General features: G+C 35.1%; 3 protein-coding genes across 4 annotated transcripts; all 3 read right to left on the reverse strand.

Annotated features, from left to right (window-relative positions):
• Positions 1-84: 84 nt before the first annotated feature.
• Positions 85-5,716, reverse strand: LOC132269706 (pheophorbide a oxygenase, chloroplastic). The gene is made up of 7 exons (XM_059770962.1): positions 5,048-5,716; positions 4,715-4,950; positions 4,416-4,542; positions 2,859-2,995; positions 2,256-2,415; positions 1,002-1,280; positions 85-548 (listed from the first exon to the last, which is right to left on the reverse strand). Exons 1-7 carry the CDS (start codon positions 5,477-5,479, stop codon positions 294-296), a joined length of 1,626 nt encoding a protein of 541 aa, XP_059626945.1. The 5' UTR covers positions 5,480-5,716; the 3' UTR covers positions 85-293.
• A 2,832-nt stretch (positions 5,717-8,548) lies between these two features.
• Positions 8,549-9,936, reverse strand: LOC132269710 (cyclin-dependent kinases regulatory subunit 1). 2 transcript variants are annotated; one of them, XM_059770966.1, is made up of 4 exons: positions 9,864-9,936; positions 9,620-9,749; positions 9,423-9,483; positions 8,549-8,965 (listed from the first exon to the last, which is right to left on the reverse strand). In XM_059770966.1, the coding sequence occupies exons 2-4, from the start codon at positions 9,670-9,672 to the stop codon at positions 8,813-8,815; spliced, it is 267 nt and encodes an 88-aa protein (XP_059626949.1). In that variant the 5' UTR covers positions 9,673-9,749; positions 9,864-9,936; the 3' UTR covers positions 8,549-8,812. The 2 variants fall into 2 exon arrangements, with proteins under 2 accessions (XP_059626949.1, XP_059626950.1); XM_059770967.1 differs by lacking the exon at positions 9,864-9,936 and adding an exon at positions 9,832-9,853.
• A 766-nt stretch (positions 9,937-10,702) lies between these two features.
• Positions 10,703-20,279, reverse strand: LOC132269709 (uncharacterized). Its single transcript, XM_059770965.1, has 18 exons — positions 18,967-20,279; positions 18,782-18,868; positions 18,456-18,660; positions 18,253-18,361; positions 15,771-15,857; positions 15,551-15,632; positions 15,122-15,181; positions 14,990-15,042; positions 14,677-14,843; positions 14,053-14,266; positions 13,467-13,524; positions 13,294-13,350; positions 12,928-13,179; positions 11,999-12,066; positions 11,838-11,894; positions 11,635-11,728; positions 11,351-11,491; positions 10,703-11,274 (listed from the first exon to the last, which is right to left on the reverse strand). The coding sequence occupies exons 1-18, from the start codon at positions 19,951-19,953 to the stop codon at positions 11,176-11,178; spliced, it is 2,877 nt and encodes a 958-aa protein (XP_059626948.1). The 5' UTR covers positions 19,954-20,279; the 3' UTR covers positions 10,703-11,175.
• Between the last annotated feature and the right edge of the window lie 5,441 nt (positions 20,280-25,720).

Here is a 25,720-nt window from a genome sequence, read left to right on the forward strand (position 1 = left end):
TACCTCCTACTGAATTATTTCCCACCGAAACAGCACCTAATTGTTTGTGATAGTATTTCAAATTGAAAAACCTCATCTCATAAATTGTGAGTCCAAAGTTCAATAATCTCCATTTCATCTATTCTTCATTATTCTACAAGTATGCACTGAATTCTACAGATTGAAAACAGTTAATTGTGCTTACAATTTCAGCATTTACATAATCAACATGTTTAATGTTGTAGACAACAGTTTATAATTCCTAGTATGATGGATGTACCATTACTGGTAGCCTCTAGACCCTGTTCTTTTATTTATTCAATATCAGCATGGACGTAATCAACAAAAACAAAATTTTTCTGGAGTTCATGCAAAGCATAAGCCAAGCCAGCACTTACAATTGCAAGTCCACCCAAAATAGTCCGCAACTGCAATTCTGAAGGAATCCCAGCTGTTGCAGAACAAATAACAGCTGCGGCAATTAGGAACTTTTGGAACGCCTGGAATTTTGTGTAAGCTCTTCTACATGATGAACACTTAAGAGTGTGCTGCTCGTATCTATCCAACATCTGTGGCATCCAAAATGCATATCTTTATAAATATTATACTACAAACAAGCACAATAAAAACATGAAAACTTTATAAAATGCTTTCTGAACAACAAATGTCTAAAAACCCCACAGAAAAGAAATAATTCCAAAACATTCATAATGATTTATACTGTCCTGTAATGATGGCCTGATGGAGAAAGAATACCCGAAATCTTATAAAACAATCCCTAATTCAATTAGCTAATATAATTGTATCGCCCTATAACCCTCCCTCAGAAACCTCCACTTCATCTCCACAACTAAACACAGTCATCTACTTCATTTTTGTCAGTATTTTATTTCATTAAGCATGCTGTTCAGCATTTCAACAAACAAAAAAAAAAAATTTATTTCAACTCTTACTTTTATATAGCCAGTGGCAGTGAAGAGCAATGGGTGGCATAATGCCCATAAATGAATCAGATACAATACCTGATGTTTGGATAGGACTATTGAAGGCAACGGTTGTTGGTGGTTAGGGCCGAACCACTCAGGTTGGCTGTTGCCATGTCGCCTCAGCCAATTTCGAAATGCCAAGACAAAACGATCAGCTTGTGTAGGTGTAAATGTGATTTTCGAGTACTGCTTGTTCACATCACCAGAACCTTCCATCGACTTTGAAAGAAAAACTTTCTCTTGACCCTGAAGCACAATCATGTCTCCGTCATACACCTTGTTTGAAGTCCAATGCTCATGCCATCTAGGAACCACCTGACACAAAAAGGTACAAGGCAAGCTTATGAAATTGAGAGAACAACAACATGAGTTCCAGTGTCAGTCTGCAAGCTCCTTAAATGAGAAGATGTCTTCAAGCAGAAAGTTCACTTCGATTTCTAAAGAATAAAAACTATATAATTTAAATTTTTTATGGAAATTAGGAAGAATGACAAAAGGAAGGAGATAATCTTGCTTTTGAGCATCCACATGCAAGTTTAAATTCAAGTGATTTGACTTATCTAACCAAATATTGTCTCAGTGGGTCAATAAATCCTATCCTATCCCAGCAGACACGGAGAAGATTTGATGAATGTATAGTTGACATTACTGTTGGAGTAATATTCGGAAGAAGGTTACCACATCCAGACCCTTTTAGGAATAAAAATATTTCAAGCTTCAAATTTCATACAAATTGCTATCATCAAAGAACTGCTAAACAAGCCATGACATAAGAGAGGTTATTACAAAACTTCAGTTTAATACTTATTATAAGAATTTCTTAAAAGGATCTAACATGCATCATTATTACCATGAAAAAAGTGTTTCAACCCCCCCGCCCCGCGGTTTTGTCTTTAAAAACTACTGCCCAACTCTCTTTTTTTTAAATTAATAATATTGTATTAGAAAGCAATCAAATGGGAACACATCCCACAAAAGCTACCAAAGACCAAAAAGGGGCCCTAAACTCTCAACATGTCCAAAAAAACCAACTATCTCCCCCATTGCAACTCTTTAGGCCAAAAAGTTCCTAAGAATTTACCTCTTTTAATATAGCACTACAAGCCAACATAGATAAGGTGCATTTTCTTAAAAGAGTGCAACCAACAATAATTTAAATGGAAAACAAATGAAAAGGCTGAAGGTAGATCATGATTAAGAGAAAGACCATCTAGGTTAGTCTGAACTTTGCACCTATGAGATACTACAATCAAACAATCACATTTGAAGGAACAGCTAAAGAGTCTTCACCTGCCACCATGCAGGACCTGGCATTGTGAACTGGAAGAAATTTCGAGCACTACAAACAATTGACCGGGTCTTCCCAGGTGCCATTGGTACATTGAAGGAACAAATCCATATTATCCATTTTTGATCACCCACAATGGGAAGCTTTGTGTCAATCTCTATTCTGAATATAAATAAATAATAATTAAAAAAAAATAGAGCAATGATAAATGCAAGTATACATCCAACATGTACTGACGCCTATGCACCATGTTCAGTGAAAAATTACAAATTTTTCAGTGTCTAAGATGAGAATAGTTAATCTAATATATAGAGGAAACCAAAGTACTACATAAATAAAACTTACATATATGACGTCAATTGATTTGAACAATAGAAATGTAAGGATAGTTTAGACGGCTGGATGAAATTCTGCTTATTAACGTGTACATCACATGCACATGAACCAGACAAATCTTAGGCATGTGCCATGAGGTGCACAATTTATATTCATCAAACACTTTTATAAGCTGTTAATTACTTTAGCAATGTAAACAAAACTTTGTAAGCTGGGATGAAACAGGTGATGTATGCAAGTTGTAGTACTTTATTGAGTGATGAACTTACTTATTAATGTAATAACAAGGTGCAACAAATTTAGCACTGATTTTGGGAATATCATCATTTGACCCAGCAAAGCCCCAGTGGCCAGTAGACTCCATCTTAAATGGCAAAGGCTTGGCTCTGTCTCTCCTCCCTGTAACCTGTAGAGTGATTCCCCATTATTAACAGTCTAAAAGACTTAGTTTATGGTACATTCAGTAGCTCGGCATGTGTAACCAAAAATATACAAAATAAAGAATTTACGAATTATTATTCATTTTGCAGGAGAAAAAGAGGATATAAAAACACACTATCTATAAATTGTTTCTACACATGAAGTCATTATACCATGATCAGAGGTTCCCATCAATATGAAGCCCCAAACGCCAGCCATTCTCTTAAGGGTTTGTGATGTAATGAAAAATAAGAAACTCGCTAGAAGTTGAAGATTTACATGCAGACGAGAGAGAGAGAGAGAAGGGGGGGGGGGGGGGGGGGGGGGGGGGGGAAGGAAATTTTGCTTTATAATCCTTGTGTAATCTGGCAGTTTTTTTTTTTTTTTTTTTTTTTCGTAAGTGGTGTTAATATGCCAGTTTCTATTCATGAAAAAATAATAATAACAATTCTGCCAGTTTCTATGCCAACTTCAACACCACTTTGTCTTACTGAGCGAAAGGTATGGAGTAATATTGTATACCAACTTCAACACCACTATCTATATTCAATTGACAACCTTTTCCCCTTTATTAAATCAACCATGTCCTGAAATATTACATGTCTAACATTCAAGCTACATAGAACTTTAATAGCCAAATATTTGGTAGAGGTCATCAATTTCCTATACTGAATTGTGCATTGTAGACTACTGGGAGCTTTCTTTCTGCCGGCTCTCCAAGCAGTATCTAATGACCAGCTCAAACAATTGCAGGAACATAGTAATTCAAGCTTTTAGATGCCATGTAAGTTACTATGATACTAAGCCTTGAGAACAAAAATGTGATCCGGAAATATAACGTCCATGGACCATGGAGACATCATATAGATTTGCTTGTTATTAGTGACAGATTGCAGCGTTGCAAAGGTACAATGGACCCAAAACTTATTTAGTAAGTATGTCTTTATGAGTCTAAAAACGGCCTCAGAAATGAATTTCTACCATCACTTCATAAAGTACTATAAGGAGTCTGCTTATTTTTATTATTTGGTATCTGACATCTTTTATAGTATCTTAGAAATTTCTTGGACTTTTTTCACCTTAAAAGGTATCTTCCTTCGGATACGGATCCTCTCCTTGGGACATCTCTCTCCTGCTCTCTCCAAAACTAATCTGAAGGCTACTATTAAAACACTTCATTCATAAAGACACATCATTTGCCACATCTCTCTTTCCCTCTTTCTCTCTCCTCTCAACCTCTCTCTAAATCTTAGATACTAAGACCAAAATTTTCTCTTCCCTTTTCAGTAATTTTCATACCTTTATAGTATTATGCATAAAATAGGGACCAAGCTATGAACATTTGATTCCTAAATAGTGACTGATGGGATTTTATAAGCATATATAAGTTTAAAATCAAGTATTACCTTGTGATGAGCAAAATCAATGTGGGAAGGATCGGAGACATTTTCCATGAGAGTATCGTAGCCGTAGAACAAATCACGCTGAATCGTCACCGTTGAAAATTCAGGATTATTAAAGTCATCAGGCAACCTAAACAATCCCCAAAAGAACAATAACACTTCAATAAAATACTCAGAACTCAAGCATTCATGTTCTATGAGAAAAATAAAAAAATAAACATAAGGGAACCATTACTTCATTAAACTATATCCAATATATATAAATATAATGTGCGTGGGGAGGCTTGGTAAGAATGAATTACATAGGAGGCTTGGTAACACGAGCTCGTTCCAAACCGTTCTCATCAGGCCAAACGAAGAGCAAACCCTGAGAGACCATGGTGGGAAACTTGGTGGCACAGGCTCTCGGAGATCGAACAGCCCGAGCTTCAGGCCCCTCCGTCGCCGCCTGAGGGATCCGAACACAAGATCCGCACCGATCAAAAGACCAACCGTGGTACGAACACTGCAAGTCCCCATTTTCATCTATTCGTCCTTCCTACAAGAAAACCAAAACCAATCTTCAAAATTCCCAAAGATTACCAAAAACCCTAAACTCACAATTTCGTGGGGAGGACTTCAATTGAGGGGCATACAGAGAGAGGGGCGAGTCGATGAGGGCATTTGTCGTCGAAGGCGACCCATTCGGAGGTGGATCGGTCGAACCAGAGGACGAGGTCGCGGTTGAGAAGCTGGTATGGGGTCGGGGAATTGGGGTCGAGGTCTTCGATGAGAGAGACTGGGTACCAATGGTCTCTCCAAGAGAACTTGGATGAGGAAGTGTCGTCTTTGTCTTCATCTTCGACTTGGAGTTCAATTTCCTGGTATTGATCTTGTTCTTGGGAAAGTGTGGTGGTGGTTGGTGATGGTGGGGTTGGAGGAGCAGCGACTCGGGTAGGAGGGAGAATTGTTCGTCTGGTTGATGTGGAATGGATTAGGGTTTTGGTGGAACGAGGAGAAAGAGAGGTACGGAATGATGGTGTTGAAATAGCTGTAGCAAAAGGTGTTGTTGAGAGTAGTGAAGCCATTTTCAGCTGAGAATTCAGTACACTTGTCAAGTAAATTTTGTACGGTTAGCTTTATTCATTCAAAATGTATGCACGTACGAACTATGTAGTATGTAGGGGTTTGTGTGTTTTAGAGAGAGAAAGGTGCGTGGTAGAGAGAGAGAGAGGGGAATAAAGAAAAAGAAGGCGGCTTTGCGTGCAAGTTTGCAATGGCTCTCTAGAACCATCGCAGAGAGGACAGACCAGAAAGCGAACCATATGTTGAATGATTTTTTGTTCATGTACAGTTGAGCTCATGGTGGTGTTAGTTAAAATTCAACAAACGAAAATCTGCCACACAGGAGATTGAGGTCGGGGCATAAACGTCATTCCAGTGAATCTATCCCACTAAGTCAAGAACTGCTACACCTTCCACACTGACCACAGCTGATGTGTCGTGAGGCTAGTGGTAGCAAAGTTTGCTGTAATGAAGTGCCGACCATCTTTGCCAAATAAGAGACTCAGATCACGTCCACTTGTTTGTACTTTGAAGATGTAGAGATGATATTAGTCATTGTCACGACTGACTCTTGGGCCTCCTTTCATTTTTGATCATTTTTCAATTTCGCAACTTGAGTATCATACCAATTACATTTTATTATAAATTCAAATAAATAATGAGTGAGGAGTCGCGATAATTACAATGAAGATTTGTACTGAATAATCAAATTATTTTTAATTAGTTATTTATGTAAAAAAATAAATAAGCACAAATCATGTTTACTAAATATAATTTTACATTTCAATTTTAAGAAAGTCCTCTTTTAATGAAAAAAAGAGAAAGTGAGTATTTATTACTTTTTACAGTATAGACAAAAAGAAACTGCAACCCTTTTCTTATACTCACTCATAATCTTCATTTTACTTTTTGTTTCATCCTAAGAAATTAGAATCGTTATTTTATTTTCTTAGAAAGTAAAAGTAGAATTAATTCTTACTAGTGAACAGACCATTATTGTTGTATAAATGATCAATTAAAATAATAAGTTTAATAATTCACCACAACTACTTGATACAAAATCATTTTTCATAAATAATATATTTCTGGAAACCAAAAAATTGAGTCATTTAGGGGCTTAGATTGTGTCATTTAATGGTTGGTTTGAATTTCTAAACTTCTCTCTCCCAACATTTCCTTCCTTTGCAGCACAATCTTCTTTTAAGTGTTTGTATTGTATTCTTTAATGAGTAACAGGTTCAAGTGTAAAGTGTTTGTTCGATTCAATCTCTATGAATAAGGATATACACTTTTAATAGTAAATGACCTTTTATGTACTACAATGACGATAACACTGATGTAGCACAGAGACACTGAGCCAGCCGACCAATGTTCAGATCAAAAAAATGAAGAACGAAGGAGAGAATCTTGCGTTTTTTCAGATAATATGTCACATTCAATCCATACAAACAGATATCATGGGAAAATAACAAATTCAATAGGATGAAGCCCAACCCTATACCTCATTAAAGGAAGAGTTTCACATCATTCGTTGATGCAGATTAGTTTTGTGCTATGAACAGAATGTTCCCATGGAAAATGACCCGGCTTAGTTTTGTGCTATGAACAGAATGTTCCCATGGAAAATGACCCGGCAGGGTCAAACTCTTTTTTTTTTAGCTCTACTCAGGGATCCACGGATCATTACTGCAGTAGAAATTGTCAGTTCATTTGTTAGGGCGAATGCTACCTGTAACATGACAAACATGGATAGATAGGGTTCAACAACACATCTATAGGAAAGTAAGGGAGATTATGTCTAATCCCATGTCACGTTTAGCAAAAGAGCAAATCAGAATTTCAAGCAGTTCGTTTGAGTAAAGAAGAGTTGTAACTTCTTAACCACATGCACAACAGAGTGAAAGATACTCGGTCAATTCAAATAATCACATCTCAAAAACACAGTTAGCGCCATGCAACTTGTAACATGACAAATATGGATCTGATCAGGTTCAACAACACATCTGTAGCAGGGTAAGGGAATATCTCTAATCCATTTCACATTCATTAAATGGCAAATCAGAATATTAATCAGTCCGTTTCTGTAAAGATGAGTTCTAACTTCTTATCCACATGCAGAACAGAGTGCAAGACACTCGGTCAATGCAAATAATCATATCTCAAAGAAAACAGTCAGAGACATGCTGCCTGTAACGTGACAAATATGGATATCATTGGGTTCAAACTACACACCAGTGTAACTGTAGAAGAGTAAGGGAGATCTCTCTAATCCATGTCACGTTAATCAAAGTGCAAATCAGAAAATTAAGCAGTTCATTTGTGTAAAGATCCACATGCAGAATAGAGTGCAAGACACTCGATCAATGCACACAATCATATCTAAAAAAATAAAAACAGTTAGCACCATGCCTACCTAGCAAATTCTAAATTACTGTACTAAATTGTGACGACAAATGGCACAAACAAATGAGAATTTCAGGCCCTTGACAGATTTCCCAACAAACTTGACATTGGACAATTATGCAGCTAGAGTAACAAGCACAGTAAGTGTGAACTAAATGCATAAAAAGAATTAATCAAACGGACCAAAATAATTATGATAGATGTGTTCCAAAATACAACACAAATAAACATGCAAGAGGAAGGACTTTGAAGAGCAACCCACTCAAATTCACTGTAACTAGATCAATGCTTGAGAAATGGAGATTGTGGACTTTGCATCAAGTAAGTTATGCCATGAAAGTTCTGTCACTGTCATTTAAGGGCTAACACATCACACAAATTATGGTTCGTCCTAATACTCCAATCACAACCCATTCCTTAGCATAACATAATACCTCAGATTGAGGATTTGGAAGACAGTTCAACTACTATCTCAGTAAACAAACTCAGCCTAAAAAAATTTACAATTTATCTAATCTGTTATAATCAAGCAAGATTATCCCATACTTTAGCATAATAGTACCAACAAATTTGACTCAAAGTGAGATCATCCAATAGTGTCTCCCTCTGATCTTCAAAAGCAGAAAAACCAGAAACAAAAAATACAATTACAAAGCAAAGCATTATAGAGACGCAATCAACACCAAATGAAAACATTAAACAAAAGCATATCCCTTATATAAGTTCGTTGAAATAATTCCCCTAAAACACAAGTTTACTACCAAGCACCAATGACATCAGTGTCATCAAACAAAAGTTTTAACCTGAAATTCTCCAAGGCAAAGAGAATCAAACAGTACAGTACCAAGCATTTCATAACATCGCAATCTTGAACCCTAAGTATCATATCATGTGTTCATTTCTAGAGGAAATGAAAAGGCTATTACAGAGAATTTATAGAAGGGTAACAATTTTCACTTGACAAGCATGTTTTGCTGAGCTTGGCTCTCCTGTTGCTGCTGAAAGTTCAGAGGCCTCCTGAAGAGCATGATGTGAGGCTCTGGTCGATGAATCGCATAGTGCACCCAACCTCGGCTCTGCTGAACTCCAATTGCACGCCACTCATTCTGTAATACCAAATCAAAACAAAGGAGCAATTTTAATATCAAAAAGGATATAGCATGTACGTACTTTTCTAGGTCCAAAAAAAAAATAGCAATTTGTTTTTGTTTGGTTATTCAAAGAATTGAAACAAAATAAATGATATTCTTTCAATTCTTAAATTTCAACTCTCTAAATACAAAACAAAGAAAGAGTAAGAGTTGTAAAAAATAGAAATGTGAGTATTCTAACAACCACATAAAAAGTACATGTAAAACCTCCGTTGGGGAACTCAAACTGCTTAAACAAAATGAATTGATTTTGACTTCCGCTGGTACCACATAATAATAGGAATATTAACAAATATATTTTCCTTTCCTTCATTTTCTTAGAAACCGAACAGATAAAGGTGTTGTAGGAAAAAATAAACCAAACGAAATTCGGTAAAACCCTAATTCAATTGCCAATTACTAAATACATTACTTCAGAGAGAAGCCGATTCTTTGGGAGCAATTTGGCCACTTCAGGAGGAAGAACCACATGCCTGAATCAACAATCGGAAGACGAGCCTCATGTGAGAAAAACGAAGTTCACAAGAAATCGAAGAACCAAAGCCAAATCAAGAAATCGAAGAACCAAAGCCAAATCAGAAAAAAAAAAAACTAAGGAAGAGAAATTACCTGTACTCGAAGGTATCGTCAAAGTACTTCTCGGAGTACTGGATCTGACCCATCTCTGGCTGTTCTCGTTTCGATTTTCGAATTCAATCGCTTTGAAGAGAGTAGAGTGGTGTTCGAATCGCCACTTGATCTGAGAAATGAAACAAAAGAAAGGCAATGACTATTAACAAAAATTACGAAACCCTAATTTTGATTTAAGAAAAGAGCGATACTCTGAGCAACCAACAGAGATGCGGTGATGTACCTTTTAGAGAGAATAACAAAATAAAAAGATGAGAGAATGATGATATATAAAAAGGGTGAGAAGACGGAATATAAAAGTTTACAGGGGTCAGATAGTAAAACTATTATTTCTTGAAATGTTCTAGTAGTATTATAGGCAAAAAGAAAATGCTTGGTTTGAATTTTAAATTTTGAATATGTTCCCGCTCAATTGGAGCCCTAGTGACTTCATAACGGCACACTTGGTAATAACGGTGCATTGTTTCAAATCTGACTAAACGATAATATTTGACTTCTTTTATTATTTTTTTCCCCGCAAGGAGCGTGATAATTACATTGTCTTAAAAAACTAATTAGCTGGCTGATTTATTAATTTGAAATATAACTTACAAATCAAATTTAACTTTAATTTACATAGAGTTTGGAGAGTAGGCTCATTAAAACCATTAATTATCATCAAACAAGAAGACATACATCAACTGTTTTCTTTCTTTAATGTGGGTGCATTGTACCAAAAAAAAAAAAAAAAATTACACAAATAAAATAGAAAGCTAAGGGATATTAAAAATTCGAGTTTCTAGTCTTTGTGTTACAAATGATAAATGTACAAAGCATATAATAGTAAAAAATGATAAATACGGTATTGCATTTTATGTGAGTGACTAATAACAAAATCGTGACATCATCAATCATGATAGTCCGAAAATCCGACCATGTATCATAACTCTAGAAATCAAACTCCCTATCACAATTCTAAAATAATGCATCACACTTCTAAAATAACGTTAATTTGATTTGCAAGGCTTTAGACTAGAATGATAATGCTATAATATTCACCAACAAATGCGGTTCTGTCTATAATACAAAAAGTGAATAAAACTTAAAACCACAAAACATACAGCAATTTATAGCTCCCCACAAAAGATAGACGTTAAACAGAAGGCGTATTAAATTTGCTATAGGTTTTAATTCAAAACCAGATCATCATCATCATCATCATCATACTTGCATTGATTCAGAACCAGATCCAATTTCAGAATTCAAAAGAATGATTAGTTGCGGTAGAAGCGGGAAAACACTGAATAAAAGAATTTGAATCCCCTACTCAAAAAACAAAAAATGACAGCTCTGCTATCTGATCTCCAGCTTCATGGTTAGTCCCTCCAGTAACAGCTGCAACTACTACTGTGTATATTCATCTACGGGCTGAGATTTCTTCTCTCTTCTACCTTTTTCTATTTGCTACCAAAAAACATATGGGTAATGCCCCTTTCTCCTTTACATAAAAGACGGCGACCCCTGTACACTTCACAAAAAGACGGTGACCCTTCTATTTACAAATTCTTTATCTCATCGACCTGTGCAACTGGTTTATGAAGCATAGATGTCCCTTGAAATACCATCATCTGGTAATCTTTTCTATACTTATTCAGCTGCAGGACAAAAAAACATGCATATTAGACTTAAATTCATGTGCTCGAGACGAAACCACAAAAAAATTGCACGTACCTCATCTTCTGCCAACTTTGCAAATCCAAACTTTTTTGTCCAAATGGACTCTGCTTCGTCAGCAGCAGGGAGCACAAGGTTTTTGATGTGCAGGGATCCAAGTAGGTTTTCAATACAAGAGAATAACGACTGAAAATACCCCTACAAGCACAGTAAATTCTAAAGATCAGAATAGCTGTTCGTCTAAATTTTTGGCATATTTAATACAACATAAAAAACTAGAAGCAATGAAGAATTCCAAAGCACATAAAAAGGTCATCAGCTCAACAGCCCATTACTCTCACCTGTCCTTGACAATCAATAGTAGTTGCAACTAAAGGAAGTTCGGCTACTTCCTGTCCAAAAATACGAAAAATTCCAGCGGAAACAACTGACGAACTGCATAGAAAATGGAGGATATCATTCCAAGAAAAAAATACTTCTCAAAAAAATAAAAGATAAAGAAAAGGCAAAGAATATCAACTAAGCATTTAGTAATGATTCTCACTTCGCTGTTAGTATTGCACAGTACATCCCTCCAAACTCTTGGTCCCTCAAGTTCCTACTGCAGGAAGATTGAAATTTTTTTGTTGAAATTCCATATGACACTTACTTATAATTGAACAATAATATTACTAAATATTGGTATAAATGAACATCATTGCTCACCCATAAACCATGTGCGGAATGAGATCAAGATGGCTTGTGTTTGAATCCGCAATTGGATCAAACCGATCCTAAGCATAACAAAGAGATTAAAAATCTGTTAGTACAAAAGATTGCTAAAAAATAAACATTGAAGGTTCACAGGCACTAAAACATTATAACTGATGACAACAAACTATTAGAGAGAGTTCAACACAGTGTACATATGAATCGGGAAAGGGGAACAAAAAGGGTGTTCAAGGATCAAGGTGACTGGAAATAACTCAAATTTTGAGAGAGATAACAAATAAAACATTTTCCATTAATCCATTTGGTATTCTTCAATTTAAAAATCCATTTAAACATTCTCCATCCAAAAAGACATGTACTGAAAAATTCTATCAGGAAAGCCCATCTCCCAAGTTCCCTGTATTTTGGAATATTGCTATAGCGAATTGATGGAGCTCTTTAACATGCCATGGAAGTCCTAAGGCTACCATCCATAGGCCATATTCAAAATCTCAATCATGCAACGAGCACATAGGTGTTTGCCTATACAAGTACAATGGAAGGAGATAAAAAAGAGGTTACAATAATTAGTTTTAGAAAATGATTTCTGCTTATTTGGACGATTTTGGACTAGGATGTTTCACTCTCCAGCTTTCTTGGCCAGATAAATAATCTTGTAGTTGTTCTGGGCCTCTGCCTCCTTTAAGGGAGCTACCGATAATCAGATAGTCTTCAATACAATGCCTTTCACATATCATTAACTTCACGAATTAAAAAAATAAAATAACAACAAAAGCATAAACAAAAGCAGAACATCAAAATAGAACCTGAATGGGAATTTTTTCAGTGAAACCATTTACATAATCTAATCAAATCCAAGCAATAAAACCAACAATAAAAAATAGAAAGGAGCCTCAGAAATATAACAATCAACAATTACTCACATGGAAGATAGCAACAGCCTTCGAAAGCAACACTCTTGTTTCATCAGAAGTTGTTTTCCCACTGAGAAGCCTCCATCTTAAATCAAGATCAGCACTAGCACTATTCTCCGAGCTTTTTTCCTCATGCTTCTTCTTTATAACATTTAGCAGAGTCTCCGGAAGTTTCTCTTCCCCACTAACTACCAGCTTTTGCAAAGCATAATGAATCCTACTGCATTCCATGCAACAAAACCATTTCCCTTCTGGTAAACCCTGTCATATGTATGGATCAACACATTATCAACAAATAGTTTTGCGTATGCGCCGGGTATACAACAATTGAAGAAAAAATTTAAAATTTAAAAATAACATAACATGTTCAAATACCTTTAGGTCATCCATTTTGTGCTCCTTTAAACAGCCAACATGATATTCCTTCTCACACTGGAGAGAGAGAGAGAGAGAGAGCACTTGTTACAAACTTAAGCAATGTAAAATTGAGGGCACTTGGAAAGCCAAACGTGCAAAGCACACTGCCATCATGACAGAATAGTAAATACCTGATCACAAATGATAACTGTGCGAGGACTAAATCCTGATTTGCTGAAATCGTGTTGCCTGCATGTATCAAGAATGTGTAAGAACAAAAAGTTCTTCAAATGATGAAGACGACAAAATTGAGGCAAAAGTTAACTGCTTAATGCATCTAAAGATGACATATACAAGCACAGAAATCATCAGACAAAAGAAGATTAAAGCTGTACTGACTCATAGAGAAATACAAAAGAAATTAATCCCTAAATTGCAATTAAATTTCATAATAACAACTATACACTACCATCAAAATTCTGAGATGAGAAGATCTGTAGTAGTAGTAGTAGTAGTAGAATGATGCTATAGGCATAAAAGAATTTTTGGCTGATATATTCAAGAATGTTTCACTAAGGGCTATAATTGACTATTTGTTCCAACTAGAGAACCCACTTCCAAGTGGTATTCAATCCAAATGCACATTTATCAATATTCATTAATTGATCAGGAGGGTATCCAAAAGTGGAGGGATGGGGAAATATGTAAATAATAATGATAACAGGCCATTTAAGCTTTTAATATGAAGACTCCAACTTAAAACACTTTGAATACAACCTGCACAGCAGACATCCACCAACTTCAGCAGCATCTGGAGTTTCCACAATACGAATGCACCTCTTTGTTATTTGCTCTATAGGATCAATTCCTGCGATCCTTCCAGCCGCAACAGCATTGGCGTTATGCTCCACAAATTTCTCTTTTTGGAACGTATTCTGACAATATTTACAGTACCAAGTACCGTTGGGGATGCTAGGTAGAGAAACACACTCTGCAGATCACAAAAGCAGCAACAATCATCATTTATCGCATGTATAAATTTGTTGTTGATATACATTAATTCAAATAACAACACACCCTTGTATTATTACAAATCAGGAACGAAACAACACACAGTAGTAGTATGGGAAAAAAACAAAAGTGCTTATAGAAAAGAGAACAAGAAGAGACAAAACATTGCATGAGAAGGTGGTAACACATACTGGCATGTTTTTAATTTTTTTTTTATGCCCAATTATCCTTAATACTTTTACAACTTAAGCAGTACTTGCTCCATGATCCGTAGTATGAATGTAAATAACAAGAGCTAAATAACAACACAACCGCCATACAACAAGAGCTATAAAAACTAAAAAAAAAAATCACAAAAACAAAAGCGAATTACACAAGAGTAATTTTCACCTGTGTGAAATGCTCGTGGGCAAGTATCACAAAGCAAAAGATCTCCTCCATCTGCACAGATGGAGCAGAGATCATCATTTTCTTCAGCAGAAAACTTCCGATTTTTTGATAAACTTATTGACAATTCATGAAGGGAAACCCCGTTTGATGTATAAATGTGCAGGTACCTGCAAAAACAAATAATCCCAAGTCAAAAGGAAAAGGACAAAAGCAAAAAGAATAAAGGGTAAATAACTTATCATTACACATGGCAGCATAAAATTATAGGTCATGATTTCCAACCAATTTCCAAAATATTAAAAAAGACACTTACGGCTTCCGGCGTGACGCAAAACCAGCATGAGATTCAAACTGTGAGGGGCTGACCTGTTCAGGCACGTAAAGGAGGTCAACATCTCAAATAGATTACTTAGTAAGGCCGTAATCCAAATCATAACAGAACTACCTCACTGCGGCAACAAGTGCAATAAATTCCAGCACCCATCTTGTAACCAGCAAGCAATTTCTAACAAACAATGAGAGAAGATTCAGAAAATAGTAATAATAATAATAAATAAATAAATACTCCCTCAGTCCCATATTAGTTGTCCCTTTTGTAGGGTAGAACTTTTTAAGGAGACATGCAATTAATGCATTGTCCCATTTCAAAATTACCAAATTATCCTTTCAAGTTTGAATATATATAGGAAATTTTTTAAAACTTCAAGGGTATTTATCAAAAGATGCGTTTATCTTACTTGGACATTTTAAGTGGGGCAAGTACATTGGGATAACCCAAAAAGGAAAGATGGACAATTAAAATGGGACGGAGGGAGTATTACATATAGAAATGCTATTGCCAAAACATTTCATGTAGCTTCATGAGATAAACAACCTGTCCACGAGCATAATAACCAAGCTCAGTTCCATCAGGCAGCACATCTTCCTCAAATACCAACCTATGCATCCGCAAATCTCTTGAAAAAAGACAAAACAAAAAAGATTTAGAGCACTAAATCAAACAGACAAAAAGAAACATGCAATAAATGCTGGTGGCAATATATGCGTCTACTTATAAAAGATTAATTAAGAGATCAGGCAGAAAAAATACTAACTTTCGAGTTAACCTCCCATGACTCTTACTCCTTGACGAGCTACTATAGGACACTTTGTCAGATGACTTTGGAATAGACATCGGTGACCTGAAAATATTAAAATAAAAGTATTTCAAAAACACATCAATGACACATGGGAAAACACATACATTACCAAATGGTAATCTTCCAACAGCACTATGTTGATTGTTAAAAGACAGTAGAGTCCAAAGCAATGCTAAAAAAAATAAAATAATAGCAAATTCCTATAACACCAAGGAGTGAGACAGACAAGTGATGGGAATTTGGTATGATAATGAAAGAATTTAACATATCCATGTCATTAATACATTACAATGTCACACACAGAATTGTGCTGGTAACAATTTATACATTGCAATGTCACACACAGAATTGTGCTGGTAACATGGGTATGATTCGTTTTATAAATGAGGATGGGCACATGATATTTGAAGAATTCCATCTTCCACTTACTGTGTTAAATGAGATAGAGAACCAGCAGCATAGAATTAGAATACAATTCACTGTTTCAGGATCATAAAAAAATCTCCCACAACAAAACATACCTAAATGTAAATGATGCTATAGGCCACATGGATCCTACTATATGTGACAAAGCTGTTACACATTTTAATGTGAGTCAATATTAAGCTATTCCATTGAAAGAAAGTAAATGCTAAGTCCAAAATTTGCACCAAAAGATAAGATTGTAGGGTATAGACTAATCCAGCAATAGTCAAAAACCTTCGTCACTGGGACTCTGGAACCCCTTCCTCAAGAAAGTATGGCATTGAGTTTGATGGTGGGGCCCTTAATTGTCCGGTTGTCCCATCCAAATTTGGGTAGGCTATCAAATGTTACTAACGGAAGACTAGCATTTCCTAAACTAAGCCTATAAATTGACATAATGTGGCGAAAATAGGTCCGTCCAGCACTTCAAGTTCTTAGAGATAATATTGCTCATTCAAGTGTATCTTTTAGTGCACCGCAATCTAAGGCTATAAACCATACTCTCATCTTGCAACTCAAATTCATGCATTAGCTTTTCTTTTTTGAATGCCTTTCAATTTATATATTTAAAATTTCTAAAAGCAAACGCTTTGATCAACGATAGAGGAAACTTTTGTTAAGTGAATTCTTTAAGTGGAACTACTTTCCACGTTGAAACATTTAAGTGAGCTTCGTCATGGGGTTGATGCAACTTCATCTTGTCTTTTTCTACTTCACTTCTTTTTGTCAACTCTTGTCCTTTAAACCACCTTTTGTAACCCCTGGTTTCATTCAACGTCTCATTTTCTAAAATAAAAATGTTGCACTAGCAGACACATGATACCTAGGCATACAGTGGTTCTGAAAAACTCAGTTTTCTCACAAGAAATTGTGACTTCACAAAATGTATATCCACAATCGAAGTATCCGCACTGAATTAGGAAAGACATAAGTTGATTTGCCAACTTCAAAATTGATTCATAACTACCAAAGGGTTTTCATATGTACAAGGAAACCCTAATAGTGCAAATAGGGGGAAAATTTTGATTTGTTGTATTAAGCTTATATGGCTTGCCAATACCATGGTTTACAAATTTTGAAAGCTTAATTCATTTTTATTCCCACCAGTGGCATTGTTTCAACCCGCCAAGTCATCTATGTGCTTGCCACTAACAGAATGTCTTAAAGGCTATCATCAAACTCTGCAACATGAATGGTGGGCACGGTTTTGTAAAACTCAAGGACATAACCATTTGTAACTTGGTAGACGCCTCTTAAACTTTTCTTTTCTTTTACTTGTAAATAAAATTACACTATATTAATTGATGAGATAATCTTAAATGAATGAGCAAAAAAGCGGACATGGCATAATGCATTTGATACTATGTCTTTAACTTCAACATTGATCCCTTAATAAACTCTACTTCCCTCACCCTCTAAGGACCTAACTAAAGAAACATATAACTGTAATTTGTATCTAATTATTGCTGTTTTGTATGTTTTGCTGTGTGCATCTACTAGTGATATTCAAGGAAAAGTACATTTTCATAACAGAAGCATGCAGAGGAGGCTGCCGACATAGTGGATTTTGCTTCATAGAATCCTTCTAATAGATAAGCAGATAAATAGATCTTTCTAATAGATAAGCAGATAAATAGATCCTTCTAATAGATAAGCAAATAAATAGGTCTTTCCAATAGATAAGCAGATAAATAGACTTTTAGTATTTTCAAAGCATATAATTGTTTTTCCACAAAACCAAGTAACTGCTAATATGTCACGACATCAATTTGCTTCTAAGTCCAAGAAATGTTAGAGTGAAAGGACAATAACCCAGCTAACACATCATTTAATGTTCATATCAAAATAGCTAGGAGTTTTATCACAGTAAATTCGCAACTGTTGAACATCCAATCATGATACCCTTGAAATTACCAAAAGTAAATAATTAAGATGATCGCAATTCATTAAATTAAATTCTAACCATCAATACCTATCACTAGTATCACTCATTTGAGTAGGGCTAGGTTGACACTCTTTTAAAGCCATACACGAATCACAAAACAGAACTGTTTTACAAGTGCCAGCTTCAGGAATGGACCCTGAAATCATGAAAGGCAAACAAAATACAATCACTATTAAAATTTAAAAATATATATATATGTCTGATATAACAAAAGAGACAAGTAAAAAAACCTTTGCAATTCAGACAAATTGTGGGTTTATTTCCAGATGAACAACCAATGGTATTCTGGATAGTTACTTCCAACATATCCATTGGAGCATCTTTGCATGCATTCAACACATCGCGGAGGGTGTTACCATTCTCCAAATATATGTATTCTGGTGGACGTTTATTTGAACTACTCGCATGCAACTCAAATTGATTGGGAGTCACAACCTACATGAACCAAAACAAAAGAAAAGTAAATTAATTATGCAAAACTTCAACTTACTGCCAACTATAGGAAATAAAATAACGTGTTAACAGGCTGATATATTGAATTGGGATACAAAACTACCTCAGCTCCCCCACACATCTCACAAGAGCACAATATCCCAGAACCTTTGATTATTCCTCTAAGCCCTGTTTCCTTTGGTGCTCTCACCTATATCGAGAAATGTAATAATAACAGTAACTAAAACATCAGGACAAGCTTCTAAGTTAAACATCGCAAAAATTGTAGAAACTGAATGTAGAATTTACCTTCGAGCCTCGGATATACCGCACAGGTAAACCCTCAAGCAAACCCGTGTCGAGAAGTTCCTTTAACTTGGGGGGAAATCTCTTCAATGAAATCTTTTTTGACATTTTCATTTCAAGCTTATTCGCTGGTGTAACTAGTGAGCTTACTGTTTCACTTTCTGCAACTTCTTCGGTCTTTACATCTTCCGTCAAAGATACCTCTGCTGATTCCACCAATTCCACATTTGATTTCGACGCAGAACCAGCAGCCCAACTCACAGGTTTGCCAGGCATAGCATTCTCTGCAATTCCATTCCCAGTCAGAATAGCTGGTTCCACGGAGTATTTCCCATTGCATGGCGGATCAACCTTTTCCAAATTTGCATCTGTTGGAGGTTTATCTGCAAAATTCTTCACTTGATACTCCGGCTCAGCTGCTTCTTTGCACATTTGTTCCACTAAATCATTCTTGGGTTCCTTCTCACTCATGGCTTCAACCAGATTGGTCTTTGCCTCATCAATGCTTCCAGCTTCCACCGGTATCTTCATCTCATCCTTTGGTTCTTCCGCTGTGATCAGTGATTCCACCAAAGTACTCTTTGGCTCATCATCGCTTATTAGATCCACAACATCACTCTCCGGCTCATCCTCATCACTAAGAGATATCACCCTCTCGCCAATATCACCAATCATATCACTCACCTTACTGCCATTTATCGCCTCATTATTCATCGATATCTCCATATCTGTAACTGAATCATCTTTGATTGAGTGTTTCTCTGTATCATTCTTTGTTTCCTTCGAAACGGAGCTCTTTAATCTCTTAGTGCTCGAATTCTTTAAAACTCCATTGTCCAGAGACCCATTCTGAGGCCTCCTCGACCGTGTCCGACCAATTGAACCGGCGTATTCGGATTGAGACTTCAACGCAAAAGCGAATTCGCGTTTCAAACCCGGACGAACGCGAGACAACACCACATAATCCTCTGTATCGGTACCGTTCGCCATTTAAACACAAATCAACCAATAGATCTATCAGAATACAAACATATGATATCGCAAATCAAACCTCCACGATCCGCAAAAACCCTAGAAATCAATGAGAAACCTAGAATTTAGTATTGAAATTTAGGTTCAAAACAAACGATAAAGATGCCTAATGGGTTGATTTGAATCGATTATCAATTCTGAAATTATAGCATATCACCAAATCTGAACAAAAGGGGAAAAGTTAGGGTTTCCTCAAGATTTGGTGTGTTGGATATGGGAAGCGACGAAGGATGTAGAAACAGAGGAGAGAGAAACGTAGAAAGAGAAAGATGGAAACAGAGAGGACAGAGAAACTCGTCTTAAATTTTATCCATTGTCCAAGACTACCCCTTCGTAACAAACCCAATCCTTCAAATTATTTCTATTCTCTCTATTGCCCATCTAATTGAAAGTATTACAAGTATTCCCTCTTTCTTCTAGTATTTTATATCTTTCCCATCTATAATTTTAAAAAGTAAAGCAAACAATTTCTGTAAATTTATATAACTATTTAACAATAAAAAATAAAAAATTACACCTTTCACAAGTACAACATAATTTAGAGTCGTGCTATTTAGCCCGACAAATAAAAACCTACTATTTCAGCGAGTTTATGTAAAAGTATGTGTCAAATATAATGAGACCTATTTTAAAATATAAAGTAATTAATTATTTAAAAAGTTGTCTATCTTTCTATATGTTGTAAAAAATAAAAGTCAAAAATCTTATTAACGCCCTAGGATTTCATCTTAATATTCTTTGTTAGCAATTAAAGTTTTAACCACTATAAACCTTATATATATATATATATATATAAGATTGTTATGTCAATGATTTATCTAACTCTTATAAACAAAAATTAGGAGATAAATTTAAAGAAGAAAAATTGTAAAGCATTGCAGCCTTTGGCAGCGGAAATTACAATTTTGTATAAATAAAATTCTTATATTTCAGTACCATGAAAACAAAGAAGAAGATGAGGAAAGATGTAGCGCCACACAAACACTCTCTACTTATTGAAAATTGTAAATTGCCTTTATCTGCCAACCGGAAGTTAGAATTCTGTTGTTAAAGTCATTACGTCCAACGCACTCGATATATGGACTAATTGATTTAGTGAAATTATTCTTACGCATGGCCAAAAATACTCTCAACTTCTCATTTATGAAATCAATTGTGAAGGGTAAAATAGATAGGTGTAAGGGTATGTTCATCAAAACAATCGATTCATATGTCGCGTGCATTACACGTGACCACTTTAACACCAAAATTTCAATACCCAGCTATTTGAGGCTGTAATTTGTAACTTTTGATAGTTTGATGGTATTTATTGTAAATAAGAAGAAAAAAATAATATATGGGATATCTTGTAACTTTTTATAGTATATGGGGGATTTAGTGCAATTTGGTATATTTTAAATTTTAAATGGCTAAATTGATATCTATTTAATTAGGCAAAAGAGCAAAAAAAAAAAAAAAAATCCTAAACTATATCGTTGCATAATGCTTTCCTGAACTATTTTTTGGAGCAACTCATTCCTTCAACTATAGAAATGTTGCATATTACCTCCCTTGACAACACTTTCCCGCTATAGGAAACTAATTTTCAACCAAGGGAGGGGCACAATTACTAATTTTTCCCTTATTAATCTATTATAAAAGATATAAAATATCATGGTGTAAAATTTTGATAATGCCCTCAGTTTTTTTTTTCCCTCCATTATCTTCCCTGAGGCCGGCGACTGTTCGCTGATTCGAGCTGTGGCACATGTCCCTTAGCGATGAGAATGCGAACAAAGGGAGATCGATGGCGAAGTGCTTGAGTGGTATCACGGATGGCGATGTCGAGATCCCTTTGAATTTTTTCTATTCAGGTTTCTAATTTTCTCAAATGTGTATGTCTTTGATTTACTTGATTTTTGTAGCCGGTGATGGCGGCGGCAACATATCAATAGAGAGAATGACATATTCTTGTTCTTGCTCTGTAACTTTTTATTGAAACAATCCATTGAAATAACAACCCGGTTCATCCTATTTCTAATGAAGCATCAACGCTTCCAGATCGGCTAAACTGTTCGCCTCAAACCCTTTGAATTCGAACTTCACATTAATCGTCTCTGCCAATTGCGCCAATTTCCAACCCACCTCCTGCAACTGGCCTTTCCTCTATTTCTCTCTCTACTCTCTCTCTCTTCCTACAGATCCATTTTTGGGGCAGTGCTTGAAACTTAACAATCTTCACAGTTTTCAAGTGCCCAAGCAATGACGAAAACCCACTGGAGTGTCGGCGAAGCTCAAGATCAGAAGATGCCAGACGGCGAACTTGTTCTCCCACTATAACGGTGACCTTTTGTTAGCAACCTGATGGTTTAGGAGAGGTGGGTGGCCGTCAATGGGGTTTAGGTCACGATTGAGGGAGAAAGCGACGTCGAATAACTACTGTGGCCGAGCGGTGGACTCAAATACACTGACCGGATCCTCATTGTCGCTGGCAGACCAGATCCTCGCCGTCGCTAACACACTCCTTGCTGCCGAGAATCGTTTCAATAACCAAACATTGGAGACGAGCTTAAGGGTCGATTTGATGCGGCGAGGCAATCTGTATTAACACCTGAGTGGCGACCGTATGGTCACAGTTAAGAGAGAATACCACTATATGGTCACCGGACGGTTGTCAGAATCCCTCACAAGCTCCATCAATGGCTTCTTTAGGAGCTCTCACCATCGGTCTTATGAAATTCCTCCGCTCACACCTCTCACCTCTATTCATGCAATAATCACCGGCGTCACTGCCGGCAATGGTAGCCTTATTGGCTGTGACTTTCAGTTGTAGGGAAAATTGAAGAGTAAGTTAAAATAAAAATATAAGAGCATTATTGTTATTTCATATTCATGAATTTTATATTTTTATAATAAATTAATAAGTAAGGGGTCAAGCATCTCCAATGACCTCTCAAATAGGCTCTCAAACTCAAAGTATGGCATATGGATGAAAATAAAACACTCAAATCATTTCTCAAAAGACCTCTCATATTTTGAGATTTTCAAATATAGTAGCTCTTAAATGGTCTCTCAAACTCAAAATATAGCAAGTGGATGAAAATAGGCACTCCAATGAGCTCTCTCAAAAGACCCCTCATATTTTGAAATTGTCAAAAGTAGCTAAAATAAAAATAAGGTACTCCAATAGGTTCTCAAAATATGGAATGATTGTTGTGTCAAAAAATAGCATTTTGGATGAAATGCATCATTGGAGCAAAATTGCAAAAATATAGCATTTTGACACTGTAACTCTTCTCTAAATATATATTTGGTATGGAAATATAGCATTTTGCATTTGAGATGCTTTAAATTAGTAATTATGTCATTCAGTTGGTCGGAAATTAGCTTCTGGTGGCCAAAAAATGTTATCAATGGGGCAATATGCAACATTTATATAGTTAAGGGGCTGAGTTGCTCCTAATAATAGTTCAGGGTGGCATTATGCAACAATGATACAGTTTAGGGGGGTTTTTGCTCTTTAGCCATTTAATTATATATTAGTAAAGCTTACATGCAAATGCATTTGAAGTGCAATTATAATAAAAAATAAATTAGTAATCATAAAATAAATAATATGATCGATAATTTTGAAATGCATCCATTTAAAAGTTTTTTTTTTTTTGGGGACATCATTTTGTTCGAAACTTAAAAAACGTGTTATTAAATTATAAATTAGACATCATTTTCTTTTTATCATTTAGAATTCTAAATTGGATTAAAGGTTTTTATTCATATGTCTTAGCACATTCGAGTTAGAAGTTTTTAAAAATATACCTTTTATATTTCGATCTTAAAGTAAATTGGAACTTATTTCATTTTTTTATTTAGTGAGAAATTTCTTAGTGGTTAATGAGCAATTCCAATATGTGTATATAGAAAGTTTAAAATCTACACAATTTGAGTAGTAGTATGATATGATATAGACATAGATCGATTTTATTTTCATCTTACTAAATGTTATCATTATTTTCATTAAGGTAGTACTAATAGAATTGTATAAGTGATGCATGAGGCAAGGAGCAAAAAATCCTAACTTGATCTCTATAGAGATTCTCATAAAAAAAATGTCCACAAGAGACAATGAAAACAACAAATCAATTATGCATAAGTTAGGCAATGTTGTGTTGTTCTCTTCATGTCTGAAGGACATCATTATTTCATCATTTTTCACTAATTTCTTTCGTTAACTAGTTTTGCTTAATAAGGACAGCATGGAAACATCATTTTGTTTTCAAATATTCAAACATATGATGTTCAAAGAGAAAGAACACCAAGAGCTATAGCTTAGCGGTATTTTTTTTACCATCCAAATTAGAAGGTCGAAGGTTAAAGTCCTTATAGGGGCAAAATAGGTGTATGAATGTGTTTTTTATCAATGAGAAAAAATATAAAAATATAACATAGAGTATAAGAGAGTAATCGGTAATGCTCGTATTATGGAAGTGGTTTGTAATTATTGGGAAAATTTTAAAAGGTGTAAGATGGAACTGGTTCGTAACTGTTGGGAAAAATTCAAAAGGTGTAAGATCTCTAAAAAAAATTATTAAATACAAAAAAAATTATTTAATAAAAAGTATAAAAATGTATATAAATAATCAAAATTGTTTACACTTTTAATAATTGTATGTCTAGATTAGTTACATTATGGACGATCACGATTGTAAAACCTTATATTGTCACGACAATCTCTTAGATGAAGTTAGCCAATCACGTTGTCAAATTGCTCAAGGCATGGTCAATTATTTATATTTATCAAATAAATAAGGTTGGACAATCATATAATCATAATCAGGAAGGCTCTCACACGGTCCAAAAGAGCGAATTTTCCAACGGACAAATAGTCAAATAGTCAATTACACGTTATTACTTTATGAGACCTAACCATAGTTAATATTTATTACTTTAATAGTCAATTTACCATAGTTACCTTAAATTTCTTTTAAATTTTATGCACAAATACAATTAAATATCCAATCTCATCATTTCAATTTTGGAAATATTTTATGGTATTAGAAAATCCACGTTCAAAATTTTAAAATATCTCAAAAACTATTTTTTTATATTTTTCGGTCGTTGAAAATAATCATGCAGAAACATTTTGGCAAGACCATGTCAAGTGGACATAACACACACACCTCCTATTTACCATTTCACAGTTTCTCCAATTTAGATCGTCATTAACAAGAACTTTAATACTACATGTCTAGCAATTCATGGTATTACTTACACAGGTATATAAAACTAAACCTTATTTATTAATTTGCAATGTAAATTGGAAACTCCTGCTCATGCCATTAACCTATCATATGCTTCCAATATGTCAATTGGTTCCCTGTACTCTAGATACATGTGGGACAATTCTTAAATTAGTTTCCAAATGATGCTCAATTTCTCATCGAAAATAACTAAGATCGCATTACTGGGTTAAAAGAACAAATTGAGAACGAAGTGTGGAATAATTACTAAATAAGCTTTTTTCATGGGTTCAAAGGATGCCAATTTTTTAGGGTTCCTGAATAAGCTTTTTTAATTTTTTTGCTCTTTTAATTTTTTTTTTCTTTTCAATTTAGGGGGATTTTTTCACAAGCAATGGTTACAAATTTATAAACAAATTGACTGGTGGAGATTGCAAGGAAAACGGAAAAGATTAAGGAGGAGAGAGATTGAATAAAAGTAGTATTGACTAAATATGGTAAATTGACTA

Source organism: Cornus florida, unplaced genomic scaffold (assembly GCF_030987335.1).
Source record: "Cornus florida cultivar Cherokee Brave unplaced genomic scaffold, ASM3098733v1 CherokeeBrave_3.0.0_Hap2_Chr08, whole genome shotgun sequence".
Classification (NCBI taxonomy): Eukaryota; Viridiplantae; Streptophyta; class Magnoliopsida; order Cornales; family Cornaceae; genus Cornus; species Cornus florida.